The sequence below is a fragment of the Ciona intestinalis genome, unplaced genomic scaffold (genome assembly GCF_000224145.3).
Source record: "Ciona intestinalis unplaced genomic scaffold, KH HT000076.2, whole genome shotgun sequence".
Classification (NCBI taxonomy): Eukaryota; Metazoa; Chordata; class Ascidiacea; order Phlebobranchia; family Cionidae; genus Ciona; species Ciona intestinalis.
This window is the reverse complement of record NW_004190398.2, coordinates 42,305-70,008: the sequence shown is the minus strand read 5'-3', so window position 1 is coordinate 70,008 and position 27,704 is coordinate 42,305. Positions and strand designations below refer to the sequence as shown.

The 27,704-nt window shown below is 35.3% G+C and overlaps 3 protein-coding genes across 3 annotated transcripts in view; 2 read left to right on the top strand and 1 right to left on the bottom strand.

The window, feature by feature from the left end:
- Positions 1–9,810, top strand: part of trh (transcription factor protein) — a gene marked incomplete at its 3' end in the record, with an annotated part of 13,592 nt that extends 3,782 nt beyond the window's left edge. Inside the window, 9 exon segments of the mRNA NM_001078374.1 lie at positions 236–371; positions 1,272–1,366; positions 1,934–2,157; positions 3,694–3,800; positions 4,889–5,039; positions 5,359–5,414; positions 5,917–5,984; positions 6,354–6,471; positions 7,853–9,810. Of these exon segments, the coding sequence (NP_001071842.1) occupies positions 236–371; positions 1,272–1,366; positions 1,934–2,157; positions 3,694–3,800; positions 4,889–5,039; positions 5,359–5,414; positions 5,917–5,984; positions 6,354–6,471; positions 7,853–8,598 (1,701 nt within the window).
- A 405-nt stretch (positions 9,811–10,215) lies between these two features.
- Positions 10,216–11,599, top strand: LOC100184692 (putative L-aspartate dehydrogenase). Its single transcript, XM_026838404.1, has one exon. It carries the CDS (start codon positions 10,219–10,221, stop codon positions 11,047–11,049), a length of 831 nt encoding a protein of 276 aa, XP_026694205.1. The 5' UTR covers positions 10,216–10,218; the 3' UTR covers positions 11,050–11,599.
- A 72-nt stretch (positions 11,600–11,671) lies between these two features.
- LOC100187087 (translational repressor ifet-1) lies at positions 11,672–23,092 on the bottom strand. The gene is made up of 19 exons (XM_002122066.5): positions 22,957–23,092; positions 22,727–22,800; positions 21,263–21,342; positions 20,701–20,844; positions 20,313–20,406; positions 19,456–19,591; positions 18,964–19,066; positions 18,662–18,775; positions 18,178–18,234; positions 18,051–18,109; positions 17,339–17,447; positions 17,074–17,130; positions 16,438–16,661; positions 15,281–15,344; positions 14,868–14,982; positions 14,186–14,243; positions 13,988–14,033; positions 12,721–13,719; positions 11,672–12,163 (listed from the first exon to the last, which is right to left on the bottom strand). Exons 1-19 carry the CDS (start codon positions 23,059–23,061, stop codon positions 11,979–11,981), a joined length of 2,823 nt encoding a protein of 940 aa, XP_002122102.1. The 5' UTR covers positions 23,062–23,092; the 3' UTR covers positions 11,672–11,978.
- Positions 23,093–27,704: the final 4,612 nt, after the last annotated feature.

Below are 27,704 nucleotides of genomic sequence, written 5' to 3'. Positions count from 1 at the left end.
CCCTACTATATTCTAATGACTTTTTTGGCTTTTTTAACTTTTTTATCACATTCGTTATTTCTTAGATTTGTTGCCAAGCATGCCATATGTGTTTATTAACTACAATTCAAGTAAAATAAATATTGATTCTTGTTTCAGCCGAATTTTAAATTTTCAATATTTTCCGTTAAAAAATTCAGTGTTGCCATTTAGCTTTCTACCCACCAAAATTCTCAAATTTCCCTTTAATTCACAGGTTGACTTGATAGGAACAAGCATATTCAACTACACCCACCCTGCAGATCATCCTGAACTTGTAGACCACCTAAAGAACAGATCAAACAGCCACCATAACATAACACGCAATTTCCACTCTTCTGATAAAAATGAAGGTGAAAAAGTAAAGAATTTATCTGGTTTTATGGGTCTGAATTTTAGGGTGTTGGGGTAATTGGCCAGATCTGGCCTAAATCTCAGGTCCTTGACTAGGACCTCACTTAAAAAGAATAAAAAAGGTTTGTAAATGCTGTCAACACTTTGGGCGCCATTGTACGTATATATACGTTTTAGTAACAATGGTCTTCAGTGCCAACACACGTATATATACGTTTTACCGATTTTTTTTTTTAATATTACATGTGCCGCGTTGAGTTTAAGCTAATAGTAAACCACGTATATATACGTGCACTCGATTTAGGCTGCAATAAGACTAAATGCCAACGTCTGCTTTGAGATTACGTAATTTTTGACCAATCAGCTTATGACCCTATTATCAGCTGTTTCTGACGATTTCAAGTATATTTTACACAATATTACTATTTTACAATGTTTTCGTTACTGCTGCTTCTAAAATAATTACGGATAATGGTTTAAACTTCAATAATATAGTGTCTGTACAATACAATTATGTTGTTGTGAGGTTTTGTTTTGTCCAATACTTATTTTTCCGGCTCTGATGAATAGTAAAGATATGGATTAATTGCTGGTAATGTTTCACGTCCATACAAACGGGAAAACAATGCAATATTATTGTTTCTTGGATTTACTTGCTTACTGTTGTATAATTCGCAACTTTCAATTGTAATCCATGGCTTATTGAAAATTTAATAAAATCCAAAATTCTTGCCGCACCCAGTGAACGATTGTTTAAATTAATGCGGCGCCGAAAGTGTTAAAAGACAAATATGTTAGAAATTTGCAGTGAGCAGGAGGTGTATAAATGCACCACATATTTTGTCTTGTGTGTGTATAACACTTGACCATAAGTGATTAATTCAAGTTTCTTCATGTAGAGTTGGAAGCGGATACATCATCTTGTTCATTTTTCATACGAATGAAATCCACGCTTACAAGAAGAGGAAGTAATGTGAAATCAATCGGCTACAAGGTAAATATACAAATAAATAAAAGCATAAATACAAGTTATGTAAGGTTTTTATGCTATATTAAAAAATCTAGATACCAAAAACACTTTTAAGCTCAAACAATTTATTTATTCTCCGTGATAGTTTTATGCATGCTTTGGCAAAATTTTATTCGCTAGAAACCGAATTGCTAAACTGGGTCTTGTTATCTTTTTTTAGTAAAATTGGGGTAAATTATTAAACTGCAGGTGCACTTACTGTTGACCACATCGTCCTTGACCATAGGTGCTGAACTGGGGGTGGCAGAGTAGGCAAGCATACCCTGAAAATTTAGGCATTGCTTTGACTTTTAGTAAATAATACAAAAGTTAATTTTGATTTTAAGAATGGTGTGTAAGTGTAACTATCTGTGCCTTCCCTGCAGTTAAAAAGGCCCGCCGATGTCTCTGACGTTATAGATACCTTACCCTGGAAATTTACTTATTGCATTAATTAGTAAACAATAAAAAAGTTCAATTTAATTTTAAGAAAAATTTTGTGTAACTTTCCATTTCCTGCCGCATTTTAAAAATTGGCAACAATTTTTTCAGGTTGTTCATATGACTGGTTGTCTCAGCAGCAAAATACACCGCCGTCTTAAAGTCGAAAACGCTTCAAGCGATGACGAGACCCCAACCAATCTTGATGCAATGCTGGGGCTAACGGGGATCGCCCAGGTGCTTCCTCCTCCCACGCTTATTGATATAAAATTAGACCAACCGATGTTCGTCGTAAGAATCGACGCTTCACTGCGTGTCAACTACTGCGAAGACAGGTAAGTGTATTGTTTAAATAAATGAATGTAACTTACTTTATCCTCACGTGGCCGGAAAATGGCAGTCGTTTAATATGGTGTTCTGTTTCATACACCTCATGCCAGCTTACGAGTTACCAAGTATATACTTTGTGGGTGATTATTTTTTGGGGAATTTTTTTTCAAATTTTTATGTGTGGCTGAAAATTTGGACAGCTCACAAATATCACCAACAAAGTAACATACTTGGTAACTCGTAAGCTGGCACTACGTGTAAGAAACAGAACACCCTTCTTTAACAACTATCGATTTCGCAAGGACAAATTAAGTTACATACATTCATTACTGTTTGTCTGGGCTTGAATATAATCACTGTTATTCATCATATGTGGTAATACTCACTGTTATTTTTAACTTTTGTGTCTCCTTATAGATCAGACACACATGGTGTATTAATATATTCATTCACATCATACCCACTTTAAGGTTATAAAATAAGACGTAAGTGTCTCTTTATACACCAGATATATAAGAAGAATTCTTCATTGTCTGGTCATATAATGAATATTTTTAAATGGGTGTCTTCTAATACACCAGTTATATAAGAAACTTAAGTGGTTAAACCCTTTGACCCCATGCTCACTGTCGGGTTATAAAATAAGTGTCTTATACATCAGATATACATGGTGCATTCATACATATGAAGTATATTATCATTCGATAATACCTAGTAGAGTTTTATACACCATACTCAACAAAAACATGGTATATTTTTACACATAATGTCATCGGTGTAACTCAATCAATTGTACACCAAAAATCTGCACAATTTTTTAAAAATGTATATCTTCCAAACAATATATTTATTGCCAAATTACTTATAAGCAAACACAGACAGAGTATCGAATGACATTTAAATATTTAATATTCCTACCCTGTCATATTATAACTACCACTTCCATCTACCTAACCCCTTTAAGTGAATATTGACAGCCCTGTGTTATCAATATTAATAACTTTACTTGAAAACCAATCGATATAATGTCTGTGTGCATAACATTGCATTCCTAATACTAAGGCACTGCTTATACACCATGCATGTAATCACCCACAAAGTAACATACATGGTAACTCGTAAGCTGCCACAGGTGTTAAACCCGTGTGATAACGACTGTCGTTTTACGGCCACGCGAGGATTAAGTAAGTTACATTCATACATTCATACATGTATATACACAGTATACAAAAAAGATCATAGTTCTGCAACAGCAAATTTATATCTTTGAAATTCTAATCTAAACTGGTTTAAACCAGAACTAGATGCATGTGTACTCTCGTATCAATGCAAAAACTCTTTCTCAATGCTAAACCAAATCAACTTTACAGAATCTATTTGTCTGTATAGAAACTATATGCTATTAGAGATTTGGGCAATTTTCAAATTTTGTTAAAAATTTAAACAATTCTGACTCAACAATTCTGACTTACCCTGTCAGTTGTTCACCAAATAAAGTTTTCTGTTAGTTGGCACAAAAATTTAGTTTTTCTGTCTCACAGAATTGAGCAACTGACAGATTACACAATGGACCAAGTAAAAGGACGAACATTATATCACTTCATTCATTCAAGTGATCTTACAAAGATAAGAAGATGTCATGCTGCAAGTGAGTGTTAAATATGTCATGCTGGTAATGTTAAATAGACTGGGCATAAAGTATAATTTGTCCAAAGAAACAAAATAAAGCATGTGTGAACCCACGTGTACGCTTTTTTGTCACCTTGCATTTTCTTTCACTGTTTGTTCATCGGCTCTTTTCTGCAGTCACATTTGGTTCAGACGGTGTTCTAGAACCTACATTACGTAGTTACGTACTATTATTGGTACTGTGTGTGGGTTACAATACCTTACTTTCATATTTTACATATTCAACTATTTTAATTTCCATTCTATTTAAACAAGGTTTTAAATAAATACAACAATCAAAAGCACAATCTCCCTACGTTTCAAGTGTTTTAGTTTACCATGCAAAAGTTTTGGCTGCTTGGCTGTGGCATTATCCGGGTGTTTTTGAGTTGTGTGGTGCTGTGGTACAGTGGTAATGCCTGCTTTTGGTCCCAAGGGTTTAAAGTTCCAGACTTGAATGTGCTACCGTTGTGGCCTGTGGGGGTATGTGTCCTTGGACAAGACACTTTATGTAAATTACCCTAACCCAGGATTGTTATGTGTTGTCTAAATGATCAGCCATGCACTAAAAAAGGTTATATATTTAACTTACATTATCCTCGCTTAGCTGAAAAACGACAGTTATTAAACACGGGTGTTCTGTTTCATATATCTCGTGCCAGCTTACCAGGTATGTAACTTTGTAGGTGTTTTTTTGGGGGGGATTTTTTTATTTTTAATTTAGACTCTCATTAGTAATCACTGGGTTGGAGCAATTGCCGTTAAGTGTCTTGCCCAAGAACACATACACCCGGAATCGTAGTAGCGAAGAGCCATGAACCCATTACCTCTGGGTTAAAGACAGGCGCGCTAACCAACTGTGCTACTGAGTGATTTGTGGTCTCTCGTAAGCTACCACTTGCCTGGAGCAATTGTCGTTCAGTAACTTGCACATTTACACACAATCGTAATTAGTAAGTTAGTAGCACCATTAAGTCTTGAACCCGGTATCCTCTGTACAAGCTTCACCACAAAAAAATATTTTTTTTTGGAAAAGAAGTTTTTAACATTTTTTTATATTCCAAACAGTTCTTGCAAAAGGCCAAGTAGTGACACCGTATTATCGGTGGCTGCTGAAATCTGGTAAACATCTCTGGTTGCAGTCATGCGTTACGATAGTGGTCGACAAACATCTTTCTTCAGATGATGATATGTTTATTTGGATAAGCTATGTTCTTGGGTAAGTCGTTTAAAATTGGACTGCAAAATTTTCCAGAAATGTGTAGAAGTTTCTAACATTTTGGGACACCATTTCAATCTATTTTCTCGTCCCATTTAGTAGTAAACATTCAAAGAATTATAAAACCGTATCCTCATAACTTCCATAGACCGTTGTTAATTGTTAAAAACACGTTCAGAATTTTTGTATATCATGTGATAAAGGTGTCTCCTACTGTATCTAGTTTCCAGTTTCCACTTTGAGTGAATTATAATTAAATATTCAAAAATAACTCTTCGTCACAAATGAAAGTATAACATTAGTTTGTTTTCAACAGCAGTGAAGATATATCGTGTGCAACCTCTAACTCAACAACAACAAAAAATCTTTGTAAAAGTGAGTATGGGCATTTTATTTGGAGGATATCAACATTTTTTATAGGCATTTTATTAAAACTATGGACCTTTCCCTTTTATTTAAACTTAAATGGTGGGACGTCATAGATAACATAGGTCTTTGAAACCGGTGGGGTCCATGCGGTAGCACTCCAGGTGTTTGGGTAATGGGCCAATCCTGGCCTAAATTCTAGGATCCATGGCTTGTCAAGCTGTGGGACCTTACCCACATAGAATGGAATATAACGTAGATTATACAAAAGCACCATATGTGTTGAATCTCATAGCATTTGCATAGTAAAGCAATGTAGGTTGTATTTTTTTTATAAAACCCAAAATATTACCAGCATTGAGCTTTCAACCTGGTATCCATATAAAATATAAAGTAAAAAAAAATTAGTTTAGTTTTTTTTTACTATTTTAAAAATGTTCTTCAGTAAACCATGGACAGATTTTTATGAACAATTTATTCGAAATTAAACAAATTATTTAAAATTTAACAGCGAAGCTTGTAAATGGGATTTTGGAAAAACTGGAAGATACTTCTATGATTGACAGGAAGCTAAAAAAGGTAAGAAGTTTAAACTAAATTATCCAGTGAACTTGGTCTCTGTTTTGAAAGAGCCAGCGAATTAGTTTTTGTATTCTGCTTCTTTCAGTGAATTTATTTTTCTGTTTTGTAAGAAAAGTGCATGTATTTGGATAATGGAATTTTAAATGAAAGTGTATGAAAAATGGGATCTCTAAACAAATAGTGTATGAAAATTAGTACAAGTTGAAATTTTGTATTAACCTCTAAGAGTCTAAAAATTAAATTTTAAAACATTTTAACATTTTTTTTTTCACAAAAAAGACAATTTTTTTTTCTTCACACTTCGATACCATAACTATATCTTTTTATTTCCTAAAAAAAAAACCTTTTTAATTTTTTCCATGCCAGGTCCATTCACTTCCAACCAGAATGTACAGAAGTGAATCTAGTGAGAAATTAAATAACGAACCAACCAATCTGTGCATTAACAGAGCAAATTCTACAAAGAGAAGTTCCAGTGTCTCAGGTATTTTTGTTCAGTAGGGTGGGGGAAGACGGGACACCTTGAGCGCAGAATATCCAAATATCCCGATCCAGTTTTAAACAATTAACAGCGCTCTATTAGAGTTGTGAGGATACGGTTTTATAATTCTTTGAATGTTCTTTGTTTACTACCAGGGGACCAGAAATCAGAATGAAAAGGTGGCATATCTTCCCCCACCCTACAATATATCAAGTTTTTTACATTTTTAAACAAAACCTGGAGAAACCATTGTTAAAATGCATTCTCATAGGTGCTCTATGACTAATTGAATATAAAACTATGAGTTTCAATAGCTAATATGATCTTCCATATAAAAAATTTGGTAAAAAACGTAATTTTAGCAGAAGTATTGTAGAAGTTAGTAGAACAGGATATTTTACTATTTAAAAAAAAAAAAATTAAGTAAATAAAAAAAAAGTTTAAAAATTAAGTAAATAAAAAAAGGTTAACCTTAGCGAAAGTAGTTAAAAACAATTTCCAAAACTTACTTTGCGGTAGGATGCTCAAACAAATAAATTGCTAAATATATATTTAATTGATTGCAACAATAATAGTTTGGGTACAATTGTACTTAAGCTTACGTACTCTAGTAGTTAGCAGACTAATTGCTAGTTTGTTATTATTTGCTGCAGATTTAACTGACTGCTTTGTATTCTTTCTTCCTAAATGTCGACAATGGGCAGTGGCGCAGCCGGAAAAAAATTAAAGGGGAGGTTTAATTAAAAAAGTTTCAAAAAATTTTTTTTTTAATTTTTTTTTTAATTAATTTTTTTTGGTTTAAAAAGGGGGGGGGTTGCGACACCTAACGCCTCCAGCTGCGCCACTGACCGTGGGTTATCTGTCTTACCCCACCCTACTATAGTTACATTTTTAATAGTATATATATATATATATGATGTGTTGTTACTTTTTAATACAGTAGTCAGTTCTTATTCTAATATTATGGTTCAAAAACATATCGATTTAATTATTCATGAGTATCTTTAAATTAGTCAGTTTATTGGCTGTGCAAATAATGTAACCAGTGTTTCTTGTTTTTTTATTACTGCCAAGTACTTAACTTATTATAATAAAGATTTAGCACCCCTAGGCCCTATTCCTATAATTTCTAAAGCATTTCACACATTTATAAAATTTAATATAAAAAACTTTTATAAACTTTAATATGAAATAAGATAGTTTCTGTACATTAATGGAAAAAAGTAACTGGTAAAAATGCAACCAAATCAAATTCCTGCCCTTTTTTCTATTCCCACTCACTTTTTTTTATTTCAACCCACTTTTGAGAAGCACTGGGTAAAAACATCTAGAAAATTATTTTAGTTTTTCTTTTATTCAATCCCTATGTAACATGTCATGCCAGATGATTTGGAATGCAAGAAACAAAAACCTTCACTCAAATCCATGATCCCTGAACCCACTGAAGCGAAACCATTAAAATTAACGAAGCATGACGACTCCCTTGACTCAAGCTCGAAGCTCTGGTACAATCCACCCAACCGTGAAATAACTGACCACAGCGATTTACCCCCTGGGGTAAAAGTGGGTCACCCGGGAGGTACCCTAATGACAGTACAGCCCAGCCCCACAGTAGTCCGACACCATTACCCATTTGGAATTGACCCAAACTTGCTGAACTCTAACCCGCTGCTCGCGAAAATGCTCACAGCAGGTTGTGCTGGTTACGACTCATTATTCTCGCAAAGCGACGCTCTAATCTTCGCAGCTCCGTCAATGAGTTTCCTTACCCCTGTACTAGCTCCAGTTCCGCATCTGGTCCCAACGACAAACATATGCCCTTCATCTGTAGCTACTATAATCGAAGAGCTCCGAAAAGACCCTCTACGTAAAAAAAGCCCGCCAAACAAAGTCGTCCTACCAAACAATACCCAAGTCAAAAACTCTCCAAAAGAAAACGAATCAATCGCATCATCAGCTGGTTGCTCGCAAACCTCTCGAACTAGCTCATTACAAAACACTGTCCTATCCCTACCAAACAACACGGTTTTTTTAAGTCCTATCCCTGGCTACCAACACCACACCACTAACCCCTTATTACTTGGTTCAATAAAATTCCCTCAACAAATAAACGCGCTAAACTCGCTCTAAAACTTCCCGACAAAGTCCTAACCTCTCAGGATCCGCCATTACCTCATCAGTACAACATACTGCACACAGAGTGACAAGACCCTTGCTGTAGTATACTAGCATGCCCCATTTGTACTCGTGCAATTATAATTAAAGTTCCAACATTCTTAATTTTTCCGCATATTTTGCTTTAAAATGAAGCACCCAAGTTCACAATGCAACTGAAGGCTCCAAAATTTTGCTTCCGAAAGTTCCAATACCTATTTTCCCACGTAACTACGCTGGTTCAATTTTCCAAATGGTGCACTTAATTTTCTCCATTAAAACGCCAACAAGGTGTTTTTTCGTCATTTTTCCTTCTTATGGTGTTTACATCAAACAGACCCTTCGTGCTTTATTTTCATATTTTATTACTTTACGAAATATAAATCAAGCCAGATATTTTTCTCAGCTGCGTAGCTCGCCTTGCTTATATAGAACAAACAAAGAAATGTCATGATAATATGATTTTGTCCCCATATATATCACATGTCTTGTGTATCGTCTACTATGTAGTACTGTTGGGGAAGATGGGACACCTCTAGCACATAATATCCAAATATCCCGATCGTGTTTAAAATAATTAACAACGATTTATATCACTCGTGACGATAAAGTTTTCTAATTATTTTTTTTTTTTAATTTTTTTGTTTACTTTAAAAAAAACGAGCAAATGAAATAAAAAGGTGTCCCATATTCCCCAACGCTACTATATACAATATAGTACTTTTGTCTGCTCATTCACACACAACAATAGCTTCAGCGGTTCGACTGCAGGCATCGGTCCTGAAATTATACATAACCCACAAAAACTGCCCCCCCCCCCGTTTTGGTATAAATACCCAAATAAAATATTTCTTTGTTTGTTCGAAGCTTAAGCGTTCCGCTCGCAAAAATCTTTACGCCGATACATAATTACGTGCACAAATTGCTAGTTTTTAAAAATTAAATGCCAGCTTAATGGGTTAGGCTGGCCTGCCCTGTTCACATTCACTTTAAATTGCTTTGTTTTCCTCATTTTTTCCTATTGATTTATTTGTATTAACAAATTGTGTATATAGTGTCCGGTTCCCGAATACCGGTGCTCCAAATAAACTAACAGTTGCTATTTGATTTAATATCCAAAGCCGCGAAGTTTAATGAGTATATGTATCTAATGAAGCTCTTTCCGCAAATTCATTTTTTCCAAGCGTAAAAAAATTATGACATCATTTTGTAGGTTGGGGAAAATGGACCAACTTTTCATTCTATTTTTCCGTCCTGTGGTAGTAAACAAAGAACATTCAAAGGATTATGAAACCCTTTCCTCACGAATCCCATATACCGTTGTTAATTATTTAAAACGCGATCAGGATATTTGGATATCATGTGTTAAAAGTGTCCCATTTTCCCCTACCCTACTATACCACAATTTGATAATTTAGACATCGTATATAAACATTAGTTTTCGTGACAATTTTTCTTGCGTAACAATCGCAACGTCGGATTGTAAAATCGGATTTGCTGAAAGAGTTTCATTATATATTTATATTGCCCAAGCATACCGGGCTTTATCAATGTACATACCGTCGCTCATTCGATATTTTGATTTTTAGGGGAAAAATGAAAGTAGGAATTATAGGGTTCGGTAATCTTGGCCGGTTTCTTGCCGATTTTATTCAGAATTCCAAAGACATGGAGCTAGAATTCGTTTGGAATCGTTCTAAGGTTGAAATGGAGGGCATCCCGGAAAAGCTAATCCTGGATAAACTGGAGGACCTCTTAAAAAGATCCGCGGACCTAATTGTCGAAGTTGCGCATCCAAGTATTGCTAAGGATTACGGGAAAATGATTTTGTCTGTGTCAGATTTTTTTATCGGTTCTCCGACGGCGCTGGCTGATCAGACGACAGAAGATAGTTTAAGAAGTACTGCTCTACAAAACGGCCGTGCTTTGTATGTGCCAAGCGGTGCGTTTTGGGGCGCCCAGGATATACAAAAAATGGCGCAAAGTGGAAGTTTGAGTTCCTTAAAAGTCACCATGAAAAAGCATCCGTCGTGTTTTAAGCTGAGCTCCAAAAAAATGGAACTTCTGAACAAACAATCTATACATGAAGACAGAATTGTTGTGCTGTTCGAAGGTTCTGTTAGAGAACTCTGTCCGCTTGCTCCTAACAACGTTAATACAATGGCAGCCGCTGCCATCGCCGCGTCCAATCTCGGTTTCGACAATGTAGTCGGCTGTCTGGTAGCAGACCCAAAAATGGGGGATTGGCATATCGTTGAAATTGAAGTCGGCGGCGCAACAAGCGCTAACGGAGACAAATTTACTGTCAAAACTACCAGAAGTAACCCTGCAAACCCAGGAGCAGTGACTGGCAGTGCTACTTTCGCGTCTTTTAGGCAGAGTTTGTTGCAGGCTAAAAATAGAGGACCTGGAGTTCATTTGTGCTGATTACATGCGTTTTGGTGTTTAAAAGAGGGGGTAAATCACTTTACAACAGTGATACCTCATTGGTGCTGTTGGTATAAAGTGCAATATGGTCTAACTTAAGCGTAGTAATTATAAAATTGGTGGGAGAAAATGAATCATGGTAGGCTACATTTAATAAACAATGGTACTGGTCGATTTTTTTGGGAATAAATATTACATAATTGTTTTAAATTAAAAAAATGGTCAGTGACACAGCTTTAAACTTTGTAACGTGCCACATCAGGAAGAAAATGCATACATATGGTGAATCTAGGATTAGCAATAGAGAATGACTATTGCGAAAAAAATGTCGGTCACGAATATTAAAAACCTGTGGCCGTGGTAGTACATCCATACGCGGACAAGCAGAAATGGAAAATTACCATTCAAATGACCTAGAGGTATAATAACGTTGGGACTCTACCGTTTCATACCGTAAGGCCGCGGCTAGGAAAAGTGTTGTGTCCGTTACAACGACGTATTTACGTGTCCGTTATGTGTGCGAAGAGAAATAAAAAATGTCGACCACGAATAAATCGGCCACGGTGTGTCCGCGAAGTTTCTGTAAAGTCTGTTGGGTCAAAGATGTATTTAGTAAGCTGTGGTACAGACGGTAGCATGAATTTTATTTTGACGCACATGCACACTTCACTATACACATATTTAGTGTACAACACCCATACAGTACAATGCAATACGCTGAAAAATCTCCGCTGTGATTTCGACAGCACCAGAGACACTATACGGATTTAGTCAAGCTATGAACTTCAGTTTTTTTAAGCCAGTAATACCATTAAACGCTTAGAACAGTTTGCAAAAAAAGAAGAGCGTGAAAGAAAAAATAGAAATATGTACACCAAGAGAGAGCTGAAACGAAAAAATGGCAAAAAAATGAAACAAAATGAGCAGTGTTAGTGCTTTCCATTAGCGTTACCAGAACCAGGGTAATTATTAAGATTATGCTGGCCTGTGAGTTGGGTTACGGGGGGAAAATGGGATTGTTGCAACACGTCTCTGCTGAACCATTGGCTTAATGGGTTGGTGAAATGGCTGCGATCGTTCGGGTCAATGGTGGATGAAATAGGTCTGGAGGCCCCTGTGGAAATAATAGGTAAAGCTACCATTGTGGGTGTATGTGTCTTTGGAGACTTTGGGCAAGAAAATTTCTTCAACCCAGTGGCCCTTATGGGTTGTCTGAACTGTCAGCCATAAATTAATAAAAATAATCACCCACAAAAAGTCACATACATTACACGGTAACTCTTAACCAGTAAAATGAAACAGAAAATCCCATTATAACGACTGCCGTTGCCCCGCCATGCAAGGATAAGTAAGTTACATTTATTCAAAAATAAATTATGGGGCCAAACTGTGGCCTAAGTCCCAGATTACATTATTAGATTCAAGACATCATCACCAGAGTAGAAATGTTAAAGGAATGTCATTGCCGTCTGTAAGATTTTCAACATGCCATTTGATTTTTATATGCATTTTGGGTTTAGGACACTTATTTCATTGGTGGGACAATTTTGGTAATTTTATTTTAACTTTTTTTACTGAACTGATTTTTTTTTTACATAGATTGTAGTCCCACAAGATTTATTTCCCCTAAAATGTTACGCTGTGTAGCAATAGCATATAAAATTCACTTACCCATTCTTAAGTTCTGAATACTCTGTTGTAACTTGGACATATCAGGCTGTGCGTGTGTTGCTAGTTGTTGCTGCTGTAATGCGGCCAATACAGCTGCTTGTTGCTGTTGCTGGTGTTGTTGGGCCAGCTGTGATGCATACAACTGCTGCATATGCATTACCATAGCAGGGTGGGCGTGGATAGGGGTGGGACTGGAATGCATTAGGTGTTGGGCAGCCATGGTTTGGGGCAGGATAGGGGGCGCCATTAAATGGGGGAGGACAATCGGATACTGTTGGATACCTTGCTGTAGAAGACGCTGCTGGGAAAGGGTTTGGACATGATTGTAGTTAGTAGAAGGGACAGAACGAGTGTCTTGGGATGCAGTTCGCTTATCGTTTATATAAGCAAGGAGATTTGGTGCCGTGGTGCTGGATCTGGAGTCCCGTAGTCCTGCATTGTTCATCGCAAGGTTGTTAATGGTGTTTGACGGCATTCGATTGTTACCGCTGCTTTTTTGCGCTTCGAGCAACTTCGGGTTACTGCGTTTATCCAGGTTCATCATTTTACCGATTTCTTTTTGCGAGTAATGGTTCTGCACCATTGCAATAACGAGCTCCTGCTGTTCGATCGTGAGTTGTTTCAACTGCTCTTCCGTTACCCCAGCCTTAGCTAACATCTGGGCTATTAACAACGCACTTTCATGCTGGTGCAAAGTGTTTTTCACTGAATTATTCGGGCCACTGGGCAGAGGAAATTGTTTTTGTAACTTTTCGTTCTGTAATCCAGCAGGGGCGGACTGCAGTCGCTTTAGCTTCATCAAATTTTCTTCGATGGAGAGTTTTTTATCGCCGAACGAACTTGCAGAAGCCATTTCCTGCATTGGTGGCGTTAAGTCAATATTTTGGGAGGTTATTCGATCCCCAAGCCCAGATTGCAAAAGATTTTCTTCTTTTGTTGACTTTCCAGCTAACTTAGCTTTAAGGGAAGCAGTAGCAGCAGCACGTTCGTGGTTAACGTCTGCAAAAATAATAGTTATTAGATATTAAAATTTAAACAAAGTGAAATTATTTTTCCTAAAATTCCAGGACGTTATAACACGGGTGATTAGGTGGTAGCACGCAAACTTTTTATGAGGGCATGTCCTATGGCCTAGTAAGAAAAAAAATGGGATAAAATACTTTTGCACATTAACCCAAAGCTGTAGGGCATTTTTATTTGTATTTTATTCTAAAATTGTGTCTAAAATAAATTCTAAAATCTAAAATTGTTCCTCAATAATACAAACCGTTATGAGTTTTGTAGAAATTCTCTCCCATTGCTTGCTTGGTGTCCTGTAGAATACAAACATGTTAAATGTGATCAAAAGTGAAAGGGCAGATACATTTTTCACTTTTCACATTTTTAAAAACAGTTGTTACATACAGAATTAAGAATTATGTTACATACACAAAAGTAGTGGCTCAAATATTAAGAAATGTTTTACCTGACTTTCTTGTCCAGGAAACATGATTGGGCTTCTGTTCTGTGATTGTTCCATTTGTCTGTGAATTTAAACCAGAATGCGTTAATTTGAATCAAATTTTGGGATTTTTAACCAAATTTTGTGTATTTTATCAATTTTTATCACTAATAAAGTACAACGGCAATATGTATATGTTACAGTTCTAGCCATTTAGAAATTTGTAATTTTCGCACAAAGTGACAGACAACCTGTCAAACTTATTCTTGGTACCCAAAGTTTGACCAAAACTACTTCATTAACATTAACATTAACAATATTAGGCATATTAAGTTATTAACAATTATATTTTATATGAGTGAGGTCTTTGGGCAAGGCCTGCTAGATGACCTAGGATTTAAGCTGAAGTTGCCCACTACCCCACAGGTTTTAAGGTAATGGACCAATTCTGGCCACTGGTCTACACCTCAAATATTAGGCATATTAACAGTTATATTCTATATGAGTGAGGTCTTTGGGCAAAGCACACTAGGTGACCTAGGATTTAAACTGAAGTTGCCCACTACCCCACCAGTTTTAGGATAATGGACCAACTCTAGCCTTCAAACTAGGTCCCTTGGTGTGACCCTACAGGAATAGACTGCAGTACCTCAGCCATATAGAATGGAATAAGAATTGTTAGCACAAGTAACAGATGTATGGTTACCTTAGTTTTTGATGGTATGCGTCTTTCTGTTTTTCCAGTTGTTTCTTCAACAAACTAGTTTGTGATGTATCTTGCGCGAATGAATCAGGTTCCTCAATAGAAGACACATTGTAACCTTTAAAAGAATTATTTTCTTTAAAAATTAACAGTTTTTGATCAAATACAACATAACTCTATGATTTTTTTGCATGTTTAAGAAACTAAATTTTACAAACAATATAACTTGAGTGGAGCATAGACAACAACTTATTAAATTAATAATTTTTTTTTTCTATATCAGTTTAAGCAATAATTTATAAAAAGCAAAAATATATTTTTCAATACAAATTTAATTCTTCAATTCCAGCTTATACTCATAGTTTTTTTTTAATGAAAAAAAAAAAAAAACGGATAAATATATAAGTTTAACTCACAATTGTCTTTAGTCCTTAATTGAGTTGTTTTCATAATAGATTGGAGCGCTTGTATTTGTTGGTTCTGTGAAAAAAACGGGATATATATATCATGTTACGATCAAAATTGATTTGTTTGGTAAAACATAAATGTAATTTCTAATTATACACATTTAAGCAGTTGCTGCCAGGCCATTTTGTAACATTGTAAGTCTCATAAAGTTGGTGATTCATTTTTGCTAACTAATATTTTGAAATCCTATTTAGGCACGATTTACTTTATGCTTACAAAAAGTTGTGTAAAAAGTTTTAGAAATTTTCCCACCAAACTTTGCTAATTTTTGTGCCAAAATAGAAAGAAAAAAGTGTAAAACACTGTACATGGTTCATTGATGTACTCATGTACAGTAACTATTGCCTTATTTGTTTAGAAAAATATTTAAACAACAACCTTTTCAAGACAGTTTAAACAATAAAATTTAATTGAAATATAGTTACTGTACAACCTTGTACAGTCCTTTACACAACCTTTTTTCCAATTTAAAAAGAATATGATTTAATTGAAATACAGTTATGGTATCATATATAATTGTTTGTTTTGTGATTGAATTGTTTATTTATTATATTCAAACAAAAGTTTTTTAAACATTTTTTTTATTATTTCAACAAATGAATAGATGTAATCTATTTATTTTTGTGTGGCGGGGCAACTTTAGAAGTTATTACACTGACTGGTTTCCTATTTTCCCTTTTCTATATGGTGGACAATTTGGAAAACATATTAGTGGCCCCTCAGTTGGAGTAAAAACCCAACTGTCTTGTCCTAGAACACAGTAACATACCAACAGTCTAAACATGTAAATAAAAATTTACAAAACAAAGCATGTAATATAACAACATGGGAACTGGGTAAGAGTCAGACACTTTTCTAAAAATTTTGTCTGGTGACCCCTTTGCATTACTGTATCATTACTGTACGTTCATTACTCTACATTGCGGACTTTCTGATACTGTTGTACAGACCCCAGTTTGGGAATCACTGAGTCAGAGACTACAGAAGTTAACGTTCTGGTTCTGTTACTTAGAATTTAGCAGTTGTCAACTTTTATTTTAGTTTGCAACTTAAATTGCTGACTTTTAATCAAGCGTAATTGGACACATATATGGTATATTCTTACCCTTTGCTGGATTTGTTCCTTTTCTTTGTCCGACTGCCTCAATGAAGCAATGAGTCGATTAAAAGCATCAGTGCTATGTATATCTGATGATCTTGATCCAGAAGCAGGCCCTGAACTGGTTTGAACTGGTTGGGAAGTGGATATAACTGGTCTGGTCAGGTTTGGAACACTGGTAGTTGATGCTTCAGCTAATGCTTTCAAGTTAGGGGCAGAATGGACTTTTCCTGTTATAAGAAAAAACAGTTAAAGTTTCTCTTTGTGATTTGCAGGGCCCACTGAAAACACTATGTTATATGGTTGCTAATACATTACAAAACACTAGACCACTAAGACCAGTGGTTCCCTAAGTTTTTTTAGCATGATCAAAACAAGAGTTTTATCTCACGACCAATGTACCCAAGCCTCAAATATAAAAAAAATTCCAATGTATGCATTCTATACTATTTTTTGGATATGTATGAAGTAAACAAGACAAACAAGTTTACTAGTTGTAGTACACTGTTTATGAAATAATGGTTTATCTTTACTTGATAGATTTGAATCACTTTGGCGCAACCCATTTTCTAACCCTATGCGACCCATACTTTGGGAACCACTGCACTACACGTTCTGTATTCATTACTTGATATTACAAACCTGGTTCTTTTTGATTTTGAGATTCGGAGTTTGCTTGAGGAATGTCTAGTGTTTCCACTAGAAAATAAAATTCGACATTAATGAAAACCAATATTTGTGCATAGTGTTGCACAATCTATTTATATGCAGTGTAAAATTGGCCCATTTTAAAATTTGGTGTGCACAAACAGGTATAGAATATTTAAAACCTACTGCTATAATGGACATATTTAGGCCTAGACTGGTTTATAACCCAATAACCAACAAGTAGTTTAGCAATAATTACGTTTGGACTTCTCTTCGTCAGGAGTTGTGCTAAACCATCTGCTGAATCGACTTTTTGAACTTTTGTCCGCATTTTCACTCGCTTCGGTCTCCTGCTTGGATTTCTCAATCTGTGAAGTGAATGAATGTAACTTTTACTTTATCCTTGCGTGGCCAGGAAACGAGAGTTGTTAAATGCAAGAGTTCTGTTTCATACACCTCCTGCCAGCTTACGAGTTACCAAGTGTGTTATTTGTATGTGATAATCTTTTTGGGAGGATTTTTTTATTAATGACCACTGGGTTGGAGCAATTGCCGTTAAGTGTTTTGCAAAAGAATACATACACCCACAATGGTAGCAGGTTAGGCAGGCGTGCTAACCAACTGTGCTAAGAATTATCACCAACTTTTTATACCAGATAGGTACTTCATATTTTCAAACAATTGTTGTAATCATGATAAGTGGCGCAGCCAGGGGGTGTTAGCCCCCCCCCCCCCCCCTTATAAACCAAAAAAGAAAACTAAAAATAAAATTTTTAAAAAAAGTTTTAAAAAATTGCCTTTTGAAAATTTTTTGAATAACCCCCCTCCCCACCCTATTTTTTACTGGCTGTGCCACTGATCATGATTTAAAAACTCCATACAGTACTTTAAACTAGGTAATTCAACAACTGTTGTACACACTATTCAAAACTCTACACAGCCCTTTAAACTGAGTATTTGATTTCACAAACCTCAGCTTTGCTCTCTTCAAGTGCATTCACCGTCACAGATTTTATTTCCGAAGTCGTCACTGTAAAAAATAAATTATTAATGGGCAACAGTGACTGGTATGGCGTAACATAGCAGACACACACTCACCGTTTTCATTTTCGCTTCCAGTTTCACCTGTGGCATTCCCGTTATGCTCCAGTGGTTCTAATACACAAGAGCAAAATCAACATGTGGGTAATGTATAGTAGGGTGGGGAACGTGGGACACCTTCTCATTTTAATTTCTCGTCCCATTTAGTGGTAAACAAAGAACATTTACAAAATTTTAAAACTGTATTCCTACAACTACTATAGACAGCTGTTAATTGTTAAAAACACAATCAGGATACTTGTATTATGTGCTAAAGGTGCCCATCTCATCCCGCAGTACTATATACAATATATTTTCCTGTTTTTAGATGTTTTTTGTCATAGAAGCTGGTTTGGGTTATGTAAGTTTCAGACAAGCCGAATTTTTCTGCACTGTGTAAATCTGTTAACAATGGCATCAGATTTTTTTTATAAGAATGCGTGTCTAACTATCCCTGCCTCCCCCCCTGTATTCTAAAAAGTTTGGCGCCTATAACCCCCACCTTCAATGGGAGAATCATGTTTTTCATTTTTTGTTTCTTTTTTCTTTCTCTCCGGCACGTCATCCATGGGTATCTTTCCTCCCATCCAACTGAAGTCATCTGGTTCCTCAAATCCTTAAAAATAATTTATTTATTTTAATAAAAATACCAAGAAAAACAACAATCGTTTTTAAAAAAAAAAATAACACAAACACAAAATTCTGAAATTAAAAACAATAACAGAAACAAATATATGCACACAAACATTTTTCAAACTAAAAAGTTATAAAAACAATTGTTTTTTTTAAATTTTATATATATACCTGCCAACTCTATGGTGTCAAACTGGGACTTAGGTCCATAACTTATCCATTCAGGTTCTTCCTCTATATCCGTGTACATAAAGTCGGATTTCTTTGAAAAATTCTGAAAAAGTCAGTGGTGGAATTGGATTCTTTACAATTTTAAAGGTTAATTTGAGGTGTGTACACCGTGTAATTAATTACGAAATATTTTACAACGCCTAAATATTTTTTATGGACTAGGAAATTTCCAATGCTTTCATTTTCATCTATATATATTATATATATACATATAACATATTTATAACACAAGCAACAAATACATTTAGTTTAATGTACTACTTTTTTTGGCTAAAAAATCTAGGGGTACAAGAGATTTTTTTAACAGTGAAGGTTAAAGCAAAGTTTTCAAGAAACATACACAAATAAATACATTATACATATATATATATATATATATATATATATATATATATAATATATGTATATGTAATATATAAAGATTACTCTCACCCTAGCAACAGGCACTTGGTACTTTTTATAATCAGGTTGCCGCGGTTTTCTGAAGTGATCACTTTTATCAAACGACCAACTCTCGTTGTCACGATTGTTACGACCCCCGCCGCGATTTTCCTGATCCCTGGTACCCCTGGAAAAATGTTTTATCAGAATCATCACTACGAACATTCTGGGAAGCAGAAATGGGGGCTCAGGCTGTTTATACACATGCAAAGTTATTCTTTAAAAACAATTGAAAGAACTGGTTTTATTATATTGGGAAAAAAGTAAAAAATTTGGTACACCAACCAACAATACTTCAAAAATAGATTTGTTCGGAACTGATTAATTCATGACTCTTAAACACAAGATTAGAGACATTATTTTTTCATTTATATTTTACATAAAAAACAAGAGGTGTTCTGTTTCTATTTTCTGTTCTATGTGGGTGAGGTCCCGCAGCGTGGCACGCCATGGGCTCTAGGATTTAGGCAACAATTGACCCATTACCCCAACACCAGGGTGCTAATGCATGGACCTTCCCAGTTTAAGGAGCCTGGCGCTTCCCCGAAGGTAGGCGACTAGGGCTTTAATGGTAATGGATGGGAAATCTTCCCTTGACAGCTCGGTCAAGTTTAGATGCTCTCGTCTTGCGTTGGCATATGCTGGGCATGTGCCAACCTAATGAAAGGATGTCTCATCTTCCTTGTCCATTTAACGAGATGTGTTAAATAAAAAAACAGTGTGGCAGTGTTATTACTTGACACATTTTGCCACAATGATAGCAGAACATTTGAACACGGTATCTTTTGGTTGAAATGCAAAGGCTTAACAACAGAGCCCCAGCACAAGACACAGATTAAATATATTACCTATCTCTTTCTGAATGTTCCAAAGAATGAAATCTTTTCAGTTGTGGATGTGGATTCTCGCGCTCTTGACTTTGCTGACGCAGAACTTTTCGATCTGTGTCACAAATGCTGATTATTACATAACAATACCAGTACACTATTGTTATTTTGGTTAAAACAATTTAAATTCCTTAATGTTTTTTTTAATAAGATACCCCTATATGAAAGTACATGTTAAATTTAAGGCAAAAATTAAATCAGAAACTTGGTAAAAAATTAAATCGGCAGATTTATTTTATCATTTAATTAAAATGCTCCAGACTGTACATTTTGAGACTGTATAATGATTAATGTTTTTCAGTTTTTTTGTAAAATTTTGTTTAGTCTCTCATCCTTTACTTCATCTTACCCGGGATCTTTGTGGATGTTGATCTACTGAATCCCGATCCCTGCTTCCAAGATACATGGCAACCTCCCTGGAAGCTCCTTCTCTGAGGTCCGAGGACCACATTACTGTCTTCCCTCGTCCCATTGCCATCGAACCTCTTCATATCTGAGATAAAATTTTACATCAAATAATAGATATCTGCCGCCAACTGTTTTAACTTCGAACGATTTTTAGACAAATATGGTTAAATTTTTTTAACAGGTTTTTTCTAACAACACAAATTATGACATAATTTCAAATAACACTATGTAAGCACTTTAAATGTTTTTTTTTACCAGTGAACCAAAGATTTAAATTATACTTAGCATTTATTAATTTAGACCAGCAGACCACTACTGCTATTTAAATTGATATTTTTTTAATGCGAGTTAAACGCCTGTTAATTGTTCTTTTTTACAAAAAATTACTAAAAAGGCTAAGATATAAAGATTTAAAAAGTGTTATTTTCGGAAACCTATTATTCCAACAACTGAAGAAAAAGGGGATAAATACACTAAATTAGCAATCAATCACATCTAACTACCTTGTGGTCTGGATTCTGGATTAGAATGGGACGGTGAAAAAGATTGAATCCACAATTCCGGATCCCATCGCCCATTATCGCTGCAAAGTAAATAGTTTTTAAATTTGTTGACAGATCTGCACCAGGTTTTAAAAGCAGCAACAATTTAGATGCTCATGTGTTGTAACTTGTATCAGTGTCATGTAAAATAGAGTAAAGAAGCAATTACTGTCACTGTCACAGGAGTTCAGAGTTTTAAAAATATATATATCCAAAACTATTATTGGGAAAAGGCCAAAGGGTGAAAACAATTTATATATACATATAATAATGCCTTTGTATTTTAAGAATAATTGAATATTTCCACCTCTGAAAATTGTTCGCTTTTTAAAGAATATATTTTGGAACAGTGGTTAGTTTGACAGCCTTTAACAAATAGTTTACAGGTTCAAGGCTCGTTGCTGCTACCATTGAAGTGGTCACTAATGGGTTGTCCGTACAGAAACAGTAATTACCCCCCCCAAATTTTTTTTTTACTATTTTGTTGTAGACCACTAAAAAAGGTTACGTTTCAGTACTGGTAATGATGTGTCATGTTCTAGGACCTCACCCACGCAGAATAGAACGTGTTGGTACAGTAGTATTGTTTTAACTGGGTATGTGGTGATACAGATACTTATGCAGTGACTCATTTTAATGTGTAAATAAAAACATCATTTAATTCCTAATGCATCTGCCATACCAGATTGAGTAGTCTAATAATGAATATTACCAGTCTGTATATGAATTTTCTTTTAACTGGCAAATTTGTGAATATTTTTATTAAAAAAACAGCCTCCAAAAATGTTAAAAGAGACAGGATATAGCGACAAAACAACAGTTGTTAAACACGCTTACGGTTAAAAACATATTTACATTCATTTGATTGAACATTACTTTGATTATATATAATTGGTAAATTAGAAAGCGTATAACATGAATTTTACTGTGGCGACTGAGTACAAAAACTAGACAGGTCCGAAAAATGCAAATGCATTAATGCTCAACAGTTCTAGGCGAAAAATTGGGAGGGGACATTAAACACAGTTTTTTTTGGGTTACGGCACTGTCAATGGTAGTACTCTACTACTCTCAGTCCAGCGATGTGGCATAGTGGTTAGCGCGCCTGCCTTTAACCCGGGGGTAAAGGGTTCAGGGCTCGACGCTGCTACCATCGTGGGCGTTTGTGTCCTTTGGCAAGACACTTAACGGCAATTGCTCCAACTCAGTGGTCACTAATGGGTTGTCCAAATTATCAGCCATACATAAAAAAATGAAAAATATCCCCAAAAAAATAATCACCCACAAAGTAACATACATGGTAACTCGTAAGCTGGCACGAGGTTTTAAACCCGTGTGATAACGACTGTCGTTTTCTGGCCATGCCAGGTTAAAGTAAGTTACAGTTACATTCATTCATACATTCAATATTACAGCGGTACTTACCTAAAGTGATTCGAAGATAAGAAATCCGGGCATTTGGTGCAAGTCGCATTATTGGATAAAATAATCAGCGTGTCCTGTAATGTAAAAGAAATATAAAATTAATAAAATAATTATTAAAATGGTGTAGCATCTGACAGTCATAATATTGTATATTAATATAATGAAATCAAGCTTCTGAATCTTAATTATAAAATTATACAAGATGTTTTTACAAAGTTTAAAGTTTTTACCTTAGAATAAGACACTCTGTCGTCTTCTTCGTTTTCCAATGCATCTTTACTACCATCGGCAGAAACACACAAAAGTTTTTTAAGATCATCAGTTCCCAAGTTCATATTACTGTTTATATAATAGTTACTGTTTGCGTCTGTTGTCAAAAACACTGTTACCCGATTATGGTCGACTATATATATTTTTATTTACGTTTTAAATACGTGGTGCCACCTTCTATATATATGAAAAAATCGCTAACAGTTTTGAGCGGTTTGCCTTTTGTTCGTTACTGCTTAGCTGTCGGCGTAAATATAATATTGAGCAAACTTTGGCGTCTTTTCTTTGAAACGTATTTGCTAAGTATTAAGTAAGTTGTAACGTGTGTGCTTTCATTGCTGAAATGCATATTGTGTCCAGGCTTGCCACAATGGACTAACCAATTTGCACGAGGATTTTAAAATAAACAAGAAAATATCGGTCAATTCGGTAAAACTTCGCATTCGGGAGCTCAGTTTTGTAAACGCCGGGAACGTAAATGTATAAACGGCGTTTTCGTTACTTTTTCTTAGAAAGTATAAAGATCATCGTTTGCAACCGTTTTCATTTAATGAACACTTTATGCTTGGCTGCAAATATGAAAGGCGATACCGACGGAAAATCCAAAATTGTATACGAATAAAGATTTTCAAATACGAAGTAACGTTACCAGACTACCGTCAAGTTTCAAAAAACAAAACTGCATTTGAAGAAATCGCGTTAAACCGACCCTTTCCTCTACCCTCCAAATAAATTTTATTTATTTGGATATTATGTGCTAAAGGTGTCTTGTCTTCCCCCACACTACTATACGCTGTTTCGTCTTTTGAAATTTTGGTGGTACCTTAAATCACATTGGAGCATCTCTTTCCGTATATACAAGTTCGTTGGTGCGCTCTTTTAATTCATTATTTTATATACCAGGCACGCATTATGCTGAATTATTAACCTTACTATTATACGGCAAGTAATAAAACTAACTAAAACGAGAGCGCTTGTTTCTCATAAACGGGCAGGTATGTTGATGCAAAGATGAAACGTAAACATTACAGCTCTGGTATCTTACACTATTTGTCTGAAATATATTCAACCCATAACACCACAAGCAGATTCACGTGTTCTCGCGCATTGTGACGTCACTGATTACGTGCAAACTTTCAGTTAATTCTATCGGTTGCTAGTGAGAAGTTAACAGCGCACGATCAATATATTTGGATAATATGTGCTAAAGGTGTCCCATCTCCCTTCACCCTACTATATATTCCGGGCTCCGTTGGGTTTTGATTTTAAATATTAACAAAACAAATAGCAACGTGAACATTATTTGTTGAAGTCCAAATGCCTAACTTATATGAACTGTATAGTCAAGTCTACTAAAGTCCATGCATAAGTGATTTAAATTTCGATTGCAAATTGTGGTACTTGTTTAATTAGACCTCAGTGAATTGAATACATAGTATAAGCTTGGGGAAGACGGGACACCTTTATTGTGTAATATCCAAATATCCTGATCATGTTTTAAACAATTAACAAAGGTCTATGGAAGTCGTGAGTGTAATTTTGTAATTCATTGAATGTTCTTTGTTTATTACCAAATTGAACGAGTAAATATAATAAAAAAGTGTCCTATGTCCTCCCACCCACTATAATACGCCAAATACCGGTAAATAGTTTTCACGCTTTCAAATCTGTCGCTGTTTACATCCACCAACAACAAAAGTCAAAAACTTGTCTGCTTAGTGAACAACCTCGTCTACGTTTGGTAATAGATATTTCCTCAACTTGCAGTGTTGCGTGTCGCCATTTAAGGTTTTAAATAAGGCCCCGCACAACATGGATATCGGATTTTCTTAACCCATTGGGCCGAGTTACCGACTCAATTAGACATTTAGTAGTGTGGGGTAAGATGGATACCATTAGAATATAATATCCCATATTTCATATTCAAATTTTTTATAATTAACAACGTCTTTGAATAACTTAACAATTACATTAACTTGCAACTGTAAATTATGAGCTTTCTATTTGCGGTTTTAAATTGTCGGCCGTTGTTGTTGAAACAGTTTATGGAACCTTTATGCATTTTAAATTATATAAGTGCACTATATAAGCGCCCGGTATAATAGATAATAGTGGCGTGTATGCCACCGCTATACTTATATAGTACAAAAATTTGCATAAGGGGTTTTCAATCTTGAACAATTTACCGACCGAGTCTTTGATGTAGATAAGCACTCGGTCACGGCGAAGCACGTTCTCACGATTTTTTAAAACTAATTTTTAACACGAGAGTTTTTCGCCCAAAATATTTATACAATCGGTATCAGTGAGGTTTTTTAAACAAAATTTCCACTGGTCACCAGCTAAAGAATTATCGTTGTACCATTTATAAAAGGTCTTTTGCAATTTTCTAAAATAAATCTATATTTTGTTATACGCCTATTTTGATGGACGTTTGGCTAAAACTTAAGGGCCAATTCGCTGAATTGTTTTTGGGTTGATTTGCACACAGGTGCATGATCCCGTTGAGGTGTTCAGATTCGCGGAACTCGGCCTGTAAACGAGAGTTTATATCAGATGCAAGGCTCCGCCTTTATAGGGTCCTTTATATACGGACAATAGGTTGCCCAAATTCAACACAAAATAAAAATGCGAAACAACATTATCCACAATGTTATACACGTGGTAACCTATGAGCGGATCAGGGGTAAATGAAATAACATATGCAGTTACCACGCCACGAAAGAATAAAATACGTAACCCGCTGTATATACGTCGGTATTTATATCGATTAAAAGCGCATGACCTACACATTGTTTCAATAGATGTGCTATTCAATATAAGTTGATAAGTAACCCTAAAGTTATAACATGTAACTTATTACATAAAATATAACATATATGGAAAGGTGGGGGAAGATGGGATACCTTTTTCTTTATATTTTCTCGTAATATGTGGTAATAAACTAAGAAAGTTTAAAGAATAATAATAACATATTTTCACGACTCCCGTAGACCGTTGTTTTTAAAACACGATCAGGATGTTTGGATATTATTTGCTAAAAGTGTCCTATTTTCCAACAAATATATGTTAATAAAGTGTTAACCCATATTGTTCCATTTTATTTTAAAAAAAGAAACGGCTTCATTTTTTATTGTTTTTTTATTTTTTGTCTACCATAATGCGGATAAAATAAATCTCCTTGTTTACTGTGAACAGAAAACCGTGTGACAAGAAAATGCTTTTTATCCGCGAAAGGTAAACTGATTGCACCATAACACAATTAGGTGTTCAGGGGTGGACAAAGAAGGGTCTTTGCAACTAACGCCAGTAATTCCCCCTATGGTCAACTAAACTTTGACCGAGCTTCTATAGTAATGAAACACATTTATTTTTGGTATCGAACCCGCTCTGTTCTCATAAACAAAACGAATGACTCATGAAGTGGGGTGAAATTTTTCACCAATTAGGCTTTGTGATAGTCGTTAATTCTTTTAAAAGTACCAGTTCTGCGGTTTCAGGTGCGCAGTCACCTGTCCAGGGGCCTTTAAGATGTATATATAATCATAATGGTATTGGTCAGTCTCCGTGAAGTCGGCCTATTAGGATCTTAAGTATAGGTTGCTGGACAATGGACTGGTCTTAGGCGGATTCATCCCGAAAAAACATCCCACACTTTCTCCTTTAACGAAAAATAACGGAATTCCCCGGACAAATTGGTACGTCATATTTTTGCAGCAATCATGCGTTTTCAGCATGCTTTTTTTAACACGCGCTGACAGCATGCAACGCGTAACTTTCGCACAAACTGTTATTTGGTTATTATTACACATTATGATTTGGGGTGAGATGTTTCTTGCTTTTATTCTTTATTATCGTCCCATTTGATTAGTTAATAATAATAAAAAAATGTTTACAGAAATATTTTACCTTATCCTCGAGAAAAAAAAGGAAAATATGGGAAATTAGAAAATATGGGATATTTTGCGCCAATAGTATTTATTTAACCCCACTGTAATATATACAGGAATGTGTGTAGAAATTCCATGCAATCATACTACAGAACCATCGCTCTGTGGTAAGCTTTGCTAAGTTTTTGGCACCAACGGAAAGTTACAAAACCCCAACATACCTACAAGATCAAGCGTTACCACAGTAAAATTATGGGGAAACCCATTGCATACAAGTTGTTTTCGAGTCTTGCGCAAAACCCGTGGTCTTGTTCAAATCCGATGGCGACACTCAGTCAATATAGAGTTAACAAAAGAAGTACAGCATACCATTGTACATATTAATCACTCTACTATACCAGAATCTTTTCCCCTGTCCAGGAGGTAACCTCAAGTACTTTATTCCTGTAAAGGATTATACAATTCTAAAAGGCTTCTTATATTGCTAAGCCTTTTATGGCCGTTTATTCTCAGTTTAATTTCAAGAGATTACTTAATACTTGAGATGTTTGTTAAGAATATTAAAGTCTGTTTTTAACGCAAGAGGCTAATTTTTCTTAGTTTTATATGCCAATGTCGCTAAGTTTCACCATTTCCGTTTTTACAAGCCTTTCTTGCGACACTGCAGTTCTTTTGCTGGATTTTTTGGGATATAAAGCTAGTTATTATTTTTGATCACGAAAGAAGGATAAATAAGTGTATGACTTTTGATTGAAAACAGATAATCCAAATCGAACCAAATGCGACAAACGTGAGACATAAGAGAACGTGCAGCATTT